The sequence below is a fragment of the Mustela nivalis genome (assembly GCF_964662115.1).
Source record: "Mustela nivalis genome assembly, chromosome: 2".
In the NCBI taxonomy this organism is placed as follows: Eukaryota; Metazoa; Chordata; class Mammalia; order Carnivora; family Mustelidae; genus Mustela; species Mustela nivalis.
Window position 1 is genome coordinate 159,893,050 of NC_139021.1, and position 12,251 is coordinate 159,905,300.

Genomic DNA, 12,251 nt, shown 5'->3' on the forward strand with positions numbered 1-12,251 from the left:
ATGTGTTCTTCTGTGAACTGCAATTCAGTACAAGATGCTCTGTTCTCTACTAGATCCGAGGAATAAAAAAATGAAATTAGAGACTCTGCTCTTGGAAACATAATCTAGGTTGAAACAAAATAAACCACTGCAGTATAATGTAGTAAGAACAATGATAGAGGTATGCACAGGGCGCTGTGGGACAAAGAAATTGGAAGGCGCAACTGGTTTCGTTAGTAGAGCTCAGGTAGACTTAATTTCAGGTATATGGGGACTGTCAGTCCTTTCAGTGATACTAACTTTCATCAAAAGAATTCTTTTTAGAATTCAGTGACTTCTACTCATAGGGAGATTCAGCTTTGCTGACTTTCAAATAATTCCACAGAGAAAGCATTCTGTGTGGCCTGTATTGTAATGCCATTCAGTCTCTTCCTCGAGCTTTTATCCTTAATTACAAGTATTGAACCTTTTAATTTAAAATCCCTTTTAAGCAAATGAGGACTTTTAGTAAAGGAGAATTGGGTATCACTGGACTATAAAGAAAGCTAAAGGGATAAAATTAGAGAAGGCAAAATGAACAGAGGACTGCTAAAAAAAAAAAGTAGACTAAGAGCGAGCAACTGTATTACTTAATATTGTTGAGTTTCTTCTCTGTCTGTTGATAGATATCAGTCCTACATCGCTATCTTGTGCAAATGAAGCCTTCTGATTTGTTGAAGAAAATGGTCTTGAAGAAAAGGGCTGAACAGCCAAATGGCACTATTGATGATAGTCTTCATTTGGAACTCGAAAAGCAGGTATCCAGGGCAAGATACCTCAAAAGAGTAAATTTGAGTATAACTGAGGCCAGTTACCAAACAACAGCCTAGGCATTTCTGGATTTAGAGACTTAGATACATTCTAGCAAGCAAAATTATGAAGTGAATGATATTTTTTTACTTACTGCTGTTATGAAATTCGTAAGTAACCTTGAGAGTTGAGAACTGAGGTAAAAGGATGGTTGTTGGTAATTTAATACTGGGAGTATTTTTGGTACTCCTTTACTAGGGCAGTTGTGAGATAGTAAAAGGAATGCACTTGAGTTAGAAGTCAGGAAGCCTAGGTTAAATGGTTGGCTTTTCCTTAACTACCAGGCTCAGTTAACTTTAGCAAATTCTTTAATACTTCCTGGGCAACTCTCCTAATGTGTAAACTGGGATAATATCTATGCTAGCTAATTCATGGGTGTTTGTTTCACTTATTTCTCTAACAGGCATATTACCTGACCTACATTCTTCTTCATTTAGTTGGTGAAGTTAGTTGTTCTCATTCTTTTTCTTCTGGACAACGGGTAGGTAGTTTTTAGTGTTCTTTGTTGCTAATTAAATGTCACTATTGATGGAATGAATGAATATTCTTTATATAGAAGAAAACTTTGTAAAAGTTAACTTTGGGTTTGCTATAGAAATCCCAGTGTACACTGGGAAGAGAGAAGTAATATAGAAACTTTGCAACATATCATTGGCAAGAATTATTTGCGCATGTTAGTTGTGTTTATTGGAGTGTAGCTTAATCATCCTAACTTGACAATAGTGTAATACATTAATAAGATACCAAAGGTCACCAAACCAGCTGTTAGCTGGTTTTTTCTCCATCTCTTCACCCACTACACTTTTTTTTCCCCTTTAGAAATAATATTGCCTTCAAAATTAAATTGATGTTAAGTCAGAGTAGTTGATATATGCATTTCTTAATTATCTCCTCATGGTAAGATTTTCATTTTGAATTATTCTGTCCTTCCCATACTACCATAATCCATACTTCTAGGGAAAGTTCTTAAGTCATCGTGTTTCATACTGTGGATATTCCAACCTGTTTTAAAACTTGGTATCTCCTTTGTCATTGTGAAAAGGACATAACACTGGTTCATATGGAGTTTTCTTAGGTTTTGTTGTTTGTTTTGCTTTTTGGTTTTTTAGGTAGACACACAATGTTATAGTTTCTGGTGAACACCATAGTGACTAAACAGGTTTATATATTCTACTATGCTCACTCACAAGTGTAACTACCATCTGTCACCATACAGTGTGTTATAATACCATTGACTGTATTCGCTATGCTGTACCCTTTATCCCCATGACGTATTCATTCCATACCTGGAAATCTGTACCTCCCACTCCCCTTCAGCCATTTTGCCCATCCTCTCACTACCAGCACCAGCCTCTGGGAACCCTCAGTTTGCTCTCTGTATTTATAGGTCTCTTTCTGCTTTTTGTTTTTTTCTTTTTTTTTTTTTTTTAGGTTTCACATAAAAGTGAAATCATTTATTTGTTGGCTTCTGTCTGATTTATTTCCCTTAGCATTTCTGGATTTAGAGACTTAGATACATTCTAGCAAACAAAATTATAAAATGAATGATATTTTTTACTTACTGCTGTTAAGAAATTCATAAGTAATCTTGAGAGTTGAGAACTGAGGTAAAAGGATGGTTGTTGGTAATTCAATACTGGGAGTATTTTGGTACTCCTTTACTAGGGCAGTTGTGAGATAGTAAAAGGAATGCACTTGAGTTAGAAGTCAGGAAGCCTAGGTTAAATGGTTGGCTTTTCCCTAACTACCAGTCTCGGTTAACTTTAGCAAATTCTTTAATCCTTCCTGGGCAACTCTCCTAATGTATAAATTGGGATGAGATCTATGCTCTGATGTCTATACTCTGTAGGTTTATCTGTTTATCCATTTGTCTCAAATGGTAAAATCTCGTCCTTTTTACGGCTGGCAGTATTCTATTGTATGTATGTATGTGTGTATATACATATATATATATGTATATATGTGTATATATACATATATATGTATATATGTGTATATGTATGTGTATATGTATGTGTGTGTATATATATATAGTAAGTGTAGATTTTTAAATGATTGTTAGTTCTAACGGCACCATCTCTGTGTTAATTTGCAATGCTTCAGAGTTGTTTTCATCCCTCATGTTTGTTTTGCACAGAAACACTTCGTGCACCTCTGTGGAGCTTTGGAAAAACATGTTAAGTGTGATATTAGAGAAGATGCAAGGCTGTTTTACAGAACTAAAGTAAGTGTGTTTTTTTCATAAGGAATGTTAGGGGTTTTTGTTGTCATTGTTGTCTAGCTTTGATTACATTAATATTTGAGGAAGAGAAGCACCCCTTTAAAAAGGGGGTGGGGGTTGAGTAGCTCAGTCAGTTAAGTATCTGCTTTTGGCTCAGGTCATGATCCTGGAGTCCCGGGGTTAAGCCCCCCATTGGGGGCGCCCCCCCCCCCCCCGCCAGCGGGGAATTTGCTTCTCCCTCTGCCCTTCACCCTGCTCATGCTCTCTTACCCCTCTCATGCTCTCTGGCTCTTGCTCTCTCAAATAAATAAAATCTTTTTTTAAAAAGAGCATATAAGTGAGAAATACGATTTTCTCTATTAATAACAGAAGTTAGTTTCTACTAAATACTTGTAGCTAAATTAAAAGTGAAAGGAAAGGTGCATGGCTGGTTCTGTCAGTAGAGCATGTAACTCTACGTCTTGGGGTTGTGAGTTTGAGCCCTACATTGGGTGAAGAAATAACTTTTTTTTAAAAAGTGAAGGGGAAAAAAAATCTCAAGACAAATGTATTTTTTATTTTACTATACTCTGTTCTAAAACTCCTGACACCTGAAGAGAAAGTTCTTCCAGTACTCGTTGGAGATGCCTCCATCTCCAATGGAGATGAAACTTACTGAGATGAAGCTTATTGAGATGCCTGCATGGTTCAGTCAGTTAATCTTCTGCCTTCAGTTCAGGTCATGATCCCAGGGTCCTGGAATCAAGTCCTACATCAGGCTCATTGCTCAGCAGGGAGTCTGCTTCTCCCTCTGCCTGCTATTCCCCCTGCTTATGTGTGCTCACGCACTCGCTCTCTGACAAATAATATCTTCCCAAAAAAAGACACTAGTAAGTTTATTTTGTCATTATACAAATTAAGACTTTTATGCCAAAATTAGTTTCAGGGATTAAAAACAATTTTATGACAATTGAAAACTTGTTTTGTTCATGGAGAAGAAATAGGTTAGCTGTTGTTCTTTGAATGATCCATTAGAGAATGTGTTAAAGAAGGATTCTTCAGGTTTCTAAGTCCTGCTCACCCAGTCTGAGCTCTAAGATGAAAATGATTCAGCAGTAAGCTTGCTAATAAGCTTTTTTCTTAAGCGTTTAGTACATTCAAAGACAGTAGAAAAGCTGACTATGAGTATAGAGTTAGGAAAGCAACTTGAGTATTAAAACAGTGATTTTAACAGTTTTACCTAAGACACTGAACACTTTTTAAAAAAAACTTTTAAGGATTTTTTATTCCAAATCATCTTTTAGCATTTGTAATGTAAAGCTGATTCTTTTTTGCCATTGTGTTTGGATGAGTCAGTAAATGTGAAGTTTCAGCTTTGTAACTTTATATCTTAAATTAATTAGCTATAAAGGTTAATCATTTCAGCAATGCCCATTTGGATTTGGTAAGTGTATTTATTTTAGTAGATTTCAGTTAAATACAGAGATGAGCACCTAATGAAGTTGTATCAGATTGCAGATTTTCAGAAATATGTAGGGGATAGCTCTTTGACTTAAGAGTGGAAACCATAGTTTCAAAGCACATTCTTTTGAACATTGACTAGAGTTACTGGCCCGTAGAACTTGGTGGTAGTAGCTACTGCTGACAGATGTGCTAAAAAGGGACCACCCAAGGTCTTTGTTTCTTAAAGCCAGGAGCCTATATAGATTGGTGCCAGGGCTTCTCTTAGAGTGGAGAGAGACACAAGAGGTCTATGGAAATTGCATTGGGGGATGGTCCGCTGAGGAGTTGCCTCTTCACAACCTGTAATAGAAAAGGTGATTATTTTGGAGAAACTGAATCTGCTGAACTCTAAATGGAGAAGAAAGTAGACCTTTTAATTTATTTTATAAACTTAAAACAGCTATAAAATTCCTGACTTGTTTAGAACATTTTTATTAAGCAGTTATGTTTAAGAGCTAATTGAGAATCTCTAGAGTGGTAGGAAAGTTTAAGTTTCATGCAGAGACTCACTAAACCTTCAAACATAGGAATATACCTTGTATTTGAAGGGGTTTTGTAGTACTTTGCAGAAATGTGGAGAGGCAGAACAGTAAATCTTGGATCTTCTGATCATGTGGAAAGGAACAAATGACAGCCATTTTTTGTGGCCTTGAGTCTTTCAAATAGAAGTTGGAAAGATAAGGACAGCCAAAGCCTTGGGCCCTATAACAAACCCACACCTGAGCTTATCTATGTGGGTGTTCAAAAGCCAGCAAGTTGAAAATATAAGTATCTTGCAGGCAGGAAAGGAGCACATTTTTTCTGGATGATCTTTAGTAACTAATGGGAAAATAGAGTCCTAAGCATGCAGTAATTTAGGTTATGGTGATCGAGGAGTCTTACATTAATCTCTGTGATTTGAAAGCCCCTCCAGAAAAAGAGCAGTTTTTTTCTTTCTTGGCAGAAATTAAATTGAATTGTTGGGTGTGGGCCTGTCACAACTATCAGATCTTTTATCAAGCATTAAGTGGATTTTAGTTAAGGATGTTTTGATCTGATTACTTTTCCCCTTTTTGATGTTTTTAAGGTAAAAGACCTGGTTGCCAGGATACATGGAAAATGGCAGGAAATAATCCAGAACTGTCGGCCTACTCAGGTGTCATTTTATTAAAGTTTTTTATTTATTCTTAGTAGTTTTGCTAAATGGTAACTTTTTATGTTGTTTGAAATAAATTATTACACAGCACTTTCTTCTAGATATCTTAAGATAAACTGAAAACTCCAGTATAATAATGTGTGTATGTTTTTTAGTTTTTGTTTGCTTTTCTGTTTATTAACTTATTTCCAGAGATAGTTGAGCCCATTTTAAAATGTCACATTGCCTCAAAGGTGGTTGATATTTCATGGGGAGCATTTTTCTTAATAGCTTTATTGAGATAAAATTCATGTATCATATTTCACTCATTTAAAGTGGTTTTTAGGGGCATTTGGGTGACTCAGTGTGTTAAAGCCTCCGCCTTCAGCTCAGGTCTTGATCCCAGGGTTTTGGGATTGAGCCCCACATCAGGCTCTCTGCTCAGCAGGGAGCCTGCCTCCACCTCTCTCTCTCTGCCGACTTGTGATCTCTGTCTGTCAAATAAATAAAATCTTTTTAAAAATTTTTTAAAAAGTGGTTTTTAGTATATGTACAGAGTTGTGTGACCACCACCACCAGATGTTTTAACGTACTTTAAAACATTTTTGTCACTCCAGAAAGAAATCCCAGAAGCCATTAGCAGCTACTGCCTATTTCCCAACCACCTGTATTTCTATCCCCAGCTCCCCCAAAGCCTTTAGGTGACCGCTGTTTTTTCTGTCTATATTATATAGATTTTCCTACTCACATTTCCTCTAAGTCAAACGATATACTATTTGGTCTTTTATGACTGGCTTCTTTCACATAATATTAGGTGAATCCATGTTGTAGCATCTTTGTCATTTCTGTTGTCAAGTAATATTCCATTATATGAATTATCCACTTACTAGATGGGCATTTGATTATGCTTCCACTTCCTGGCTGTTCTAAATAATGCTTCCATGAACAATACCACACGGGTTTTAGTGTGAACATGTTTTCAAATGAAAACATTTTGGGCTGGGACGCCTGGGTGGCTCAGTTGGTTAAGCGGCTGCCTTCGGCTCAGGTCATGATCCCAGCATCCTGGGATCGAGTCCCACATCAGGCTCCTTGCTTGGCGGGGAGCCTGCTTCTCCCTCTGCCTCTGCCTGCCACTCTGTCTGCCTGTGCTTGCTCTCGCTTCTCTCTCTATGACAAATAAATAAATAAAATCTTTAAAAAAAAGAAAATATTTTGGGTGTATACCTGGGAGTGGAATTGCTGGGTTGTGTGGTGATTCTATGTTAAATGTTTTGAGGAATTGCCAGACTGTTTTCCAAAGTGGCTGCACTGTTTTACATTCCCACCAGAATATATAAGGTTTCTAAATTCTCCACATTCTTGCTAACACTTGTTATTATCTGTGGTTTTGATTATAGCTATAGTAGGGGGTTGGTAGTAGAACCTCATTGTGGTTTTAATTCATACTTCCCAGTGATGAATGATGTTGAGAATCTTTTCATATACCTGTTGTCCATTCATGTAGCTTCTTTGGAGAAATGTCAGTTGAAATCCTTTGCTCATTTTTTAATTGGGCTTTTTATCTTTTTATTATTGAATTGTAGAAAATTTCCATTTGTTCCAAATACAAGTCCCTTGTTAAGTATATAATTTGCTAATATAGTCTCTTAATTCTGTGTATTGTCTTTTCATTGCCTTGATAGTATCGTTTGTAGAACAAAAGTTTTTTAGCTGTGATGAAGTCCAGTTTTATTTATTATTTTTCCATTTGTTAGGCTTTGGTATCCTATCTAAGGGGACTTTGCTTAAGAGGGGCATTGTGTAAGCAACTGGTATTACATTTGCTATACTATAAATTTGCCTTTTACAAACTAACGGATATATTATTGTCTAAAATTATGCTTCTCAAATTTTAATGTGAGTATAGGCATCAATTTATTGAAATGCCAATTTTGATTCGTTAGGTCTGGAGTGGGACCTGAGAGATGCTCCATTTCTAACAGGTTCTCAAATTTATGGCAGTGTTGCTGGTCCAAGAACCATAATTTTAGTAGATAGGACCTAGAAGTTGCTTATAGTTTATGTCAAAGCAACAGGAGCACTGAAGATTAATTAGAAAAAGTAATCTCAACTCTTCTGTATTTTGAATCTCTTGGTGTTACTGGCCTTAATAAGATATGCCTGCTCTTTGAGAACAGCCTTTGAGAAGTCTTAAACTAATGTTTTCTTGTTAACTTCAGTTTCTGATCCCAAAAGATCTTGTTTTAGCCTGGCCATCTTTTGCTGATGTGGTATTAAAATAAATGAATTTAATACCAAAACTTTACTGTTAGTCACCTTAACATTTTATTTAACTTCTTAAATATGATCCTCCACATGTGTGTGTTGGTGAGGAAAACATCTTGCACTTATTCTGTGCTTTCTTAAAATTAATTGTTAATTGTTGGACCACAAAATGTGAAAACTGATTCTGATTACCATAAATGTTCAGAGAAATATATAATATAAAGATTTTATTATTTCTTTTAGCAAAATCCTGTTTGATGATTAGTAGTTTTATAAGGATTAATACATAATATGATTTTCTTTATCCTGTTTTTTCCCCCTTCCCTTTTCTAGGGGCAGCTTCATGACTTCTGGGTACCAGATTCATAACAGGATTTGAAGCAGCAAGAATATGAACCAAGAGAAATTCAATAAGATCTTTTCCTAGAGGAGTAGAAAGAATGCTACAAACTCCAGTGGAATGCTAAGAAAATGTGCTGCAAATGTGCCACTTGAATATCTAGTATGAAGCTGGTAATGAAGAAATTGCCATTTCTAAAGCAGATATGAAACATGATCTGCTTAATTTTAAAGCAACTGACATTTTAAAAAGAGCAGCATCCTATAACAAGAGGGGAGTGGTAGAAGCAACTAATAGTTGCATGTCTAACCTACCCCTGTTAACTTCTTTTGCTAAATTGTAAGCCAGTTATCCTTTTATTTGGGGGGGGGGGTGTATTTATGGCACTTGGATAATCACAGGAAGTATGTAGGAAAGGGTTTGGACCAACTTGAGTAGTTGGACATGGAAGTCAAGACCAAGTTCCAGTTGGGTTTCATTTTGCCCTTGGTTATTTTAAGACTCAAAAAGAAGACTTAGAACTGAGATTAATAACAAAAAGAATAAATCTCTTCTGTAATTGCTATAAACCACAGGGAGGTTTCAATACATACATTTTCCTTCACTATTCAAGATTATAAATCTGTAAGGTTTTTAAAATACATTTAAACAGTTAAGAATCAGAAATTTGGTATATTGCCAAATCCCCCTTAAGGGGAAGAAGTTAAGCTATAAAATAGTGTCTCTGTTTTCATGCCAAAACATTCGTAAGCAGTTTGTTTTGGCTTCCTTTTAAATGTATATATAATTTTTTAAATACTGGTTAAATCTTAGAATCTTGGCTAAATCTTAGAATCCTGGCCCTTGGTTAGCCATATTACAGATATAGTATAGAAGCTTAAAGATCTGGACAAGTTTCCAAAACCCTTACTTTCATGAGTATATAAGCTTGGCAGAGACCTGGATGGTGTTTATTCTTTGGGACATTGCACACGCATGTGTGTGCATGTGTGTGTGTATGTGTGTGTGTGCACGCGCGTGTGTGTGCTTGTATTTTAAATTTGTTGCACTTGAAAACCACAGCTGCTCTAAATATTCTTAAACACTGGAAAGCCATCCTTGGGTTTAAATGGTGAAGGGTTAGTAGAAGTGCACATGCTAGTCTTAGCCCAAGGGCCCTTTGAAGCCTTTGGTAGTAATAGACTCTTACTAACTAACTGAAAAATTCTTTTGTTGACTGAGTGTCCCTTTTGGGGCGGGGGTTTGTTTCTTGAATGAGAATGTCAACAACTTTTTTCCTTCAATATTGACTTGGATGACACTGCTTTCCTGAGCATTCTGAGGTCTCCAGTTGTGGGGGAGGAGATGATGGAGAGGAAGGGAATTGGACTTGAGATTTATGGTTTGAGAGGGGAGATAATAATTTTTTTAAAAATAGCTTTCTACCTCTAAATTGAGGCTTAGGAGTAAAAAGCATTTTATCTTAAATTTATCATTTACATTAGTATAAGTAACTTTTGAGCCCATGTCAAGCATTGAGCAGTTAGAGATTTTATAGGGAAGACGTAAATCAACTCCCGAGAACCCCTACTGAATGAGGCTCCAAGAGTCAGACCAACAAAAGTTTTATTCTGTGTTGAGTTTACTGGTAAGAATATTATTATCTTGATACTACCTCTCAAGGGTATTATTAGAAAATGCCACTTATGGTTAATGAGATAGATACAAAGAGTTCTATTTGACAGAAGCTTGAAACTCTGGCATCTATCTGCCCAACAATGGGGGCTTTCACTCTTTGTAATTTAATACTTTGTAGATACATTATTTGTGTGTAATTTTATAAGTGTTCATATTTTTCTCATTTTGCATTGTGTAAAGTGTACAAAAACTCAAAGTATAAAATACTGCTTATATTGCTTGTAATTACAGTGTGTAAATATTTTCTAATCGTGTACATTGACGGGGGGACAAGTGGGTTATTCAGGTTTTTTTTTTAAGTGACCCTTTTGTATTGCAGTTTCAAGAGATAACTGCTCATCAAATTTAAAACCACTTTGATACATTTTTATTTAGCAGTTCTAGTAAGAAAAGTCTCTATTTTTAATTGTCTTTCTTCATTAGAGAAAAATACTTCACCTGTCCCTTTAAAAATGGCCAGACATCAGTTTGAGCCCTTGTATTTATGACTCTGGTAGATGTCTCCATCTCCAGGTCATAACTCCAGTCAGTATTTGCATTGGGTTCTCATACAAATTCTGGATGATTCTCTTTTAGCACAAGTAGCCCATGACTTTTCTCCCAAATCAAGTATTATCCTTCTCCCTCTTGAGTCCCCATGTTCTGTCTCCCTCCTGCTATTGTTGCCCAGTGAATGGGATGGTAGTGGGGGGGGGGATGTTCATTGCACAGAAAATGTCAGGCCACTTTTGGGACTTGGCAAACAAAGCTTGCACTGAGTGGTGGTGTGTTTGGCAATATTACTGTGCCAAAAATAACCTTGTCTAATTTTCTGGATATGTATGTCAAACTTATTACCCTTATTGCAAGCTGAAAATTAAGGTACTTGTAAGTGTTTATGCTTTTGTGTGTAACTGTTTGCCTTTTCTGAACTGCTTTTCTTGTTATCAGAAAATACAATTCCCTTAGTTATATCATGTTAAGTGAAGAGGCTCTCCATGCACAAAATGCATTGATGTAGCAGTAAAGTAACAGCATTTGTACATTTCCTGTCTATCTTCTGACGGCAGCGGTGCCTTTGTCACCTTTTGGAAGGTTGGCATTTTGGTTTTGTTTTGAAGTACAAATAATAGCTTGCTTTTGACTTCACAAAAATCTCCCCAGATGTAAGAGAGAAAAAAAAGGCATGTTGTCATCCAGGCTCAGTCAGGAGCATTTGCATTTTTATTTCTGTCCAAACAAGTATAGTTGGTGGGGGACTGGCCAGTAATAATGCGTGGAGTCTTTAAACCAAGGGTAATTTTTAAATTTAAAAATAAAAAATTTAAGAGGTGACCCAATAACAAGTAACTGAGTTAGAAAATTAGGGAAGAGACTGTCCTGGTTTGTCTCTAAGGAGGCAATAGGGTACTGGTGGCTGGGCATGGTGGAGAGTGCTCTGCGATGGTTATTTCTTGCTCATTTACAGTGCTGGGGCACCTGGTCATCTGTGCATCTGCTTTCCCTGGGCAGTCCTGTCAGCCAGTTATTCCACCAGCTCTTAGGCAGTTTACAAGTAAATGCAGATTTCTTTTCTCTTTTTTTTTTTTTTAAAGATTTTTTTACTACATCTTGTTTAAAGTTCCATGAATGTATGTGTGTGTTATTAAAAATGCTTTTTCTCAGTTTGAACATGTGTTCGGTAATATTTGTTTGGGAGTGGGAGATGGTTAAATATCTGGAATGTCCTATTTCTTCCCTGCCCTGCCCCCTAGTTTTTAAACTGATTGGTTTTTCCTCTTGCTTTGGATTCTTCAGTCTGTATTTTTGGCTTGATGTCGCTTGTTTCTGGAATACATAAAGCTATAGTTGTACACAGTTCACTTTTACATAAACTACTTAATAATGTGCTGCATAATTTGTGGCCAGCAGTTCAGTAATCTCATTCTTACATTACCTCATTCACTCGGATGATTCAACAACTATTGCGTACCTACTACATGCTAGGCACTCTTGAGAATTGGATTCAGTGATGAACAACACAAACAGATCTCTCATGATGAACAACACAAACAGATCTCTCTCAGCACCTTCTGTCATCTGGGTGCAAATACTGTTACTGGCCAAAGAGGACTAGAAAGAAATCCCTTTGACCTGGCTCCCTTGTTCTAGAGCCTAGGTCAAGGAAAGGGGAAGCCATATGATACAGAAGCAGGGCTCAGGACCACCTCGCACCTGCCAGGCAGATAAAGCTGTGCGTATGCCAGCTAAAGGGAGACACAAGTTGACAACTCACAGGAGAAACTATTATGAGCTCATAGAAGGGCTAGGCATGGTTGCCAGAGGCCTCAGGTTCCAGAACA

General features: G+C 36.7%; 1 protein-coding gene across 3 annotated transcripts in view; it reads left to right on the plus strand.

Annotated features, from left to right (window-relative positions):
* The window catches only part of SLF2 (SMC5-SMC6 complex localization factor 2), a 49,018-nt gene extending 37,438 nt beyond the window's left edge, over positions 1–11,580 (plus strand). For all 3 annotated transcript variants that reach the window (XM_082722359.1, XM_082722360.1, XM_082722361.1), the window contains 5 exons: positions 645–776; positions 1,232–1,309; positions 2,966–3,052; positions 5,598–5,666; positions 8,247–11,580. In XM_082722359.1, coding sequence (XP_082578485.1) covers positions 645–776; positions 1,232–1,309; positions 2,966–3,052; positions 5,598–5,666; positions 8,247–8,282 — 402 coding nt within the window. In that variant the 3' untranslated portion in view covers positions 8,283–11,580. The remainder of the gene's footprint in view (positions 1–644; positions 777–1,231; positions 1,310–2,965; positions 3,053–5,597; positions 5,667–8,246) is intronic.
* Positions 11,581–12,251: the final 671 nt, after the last annotated feature.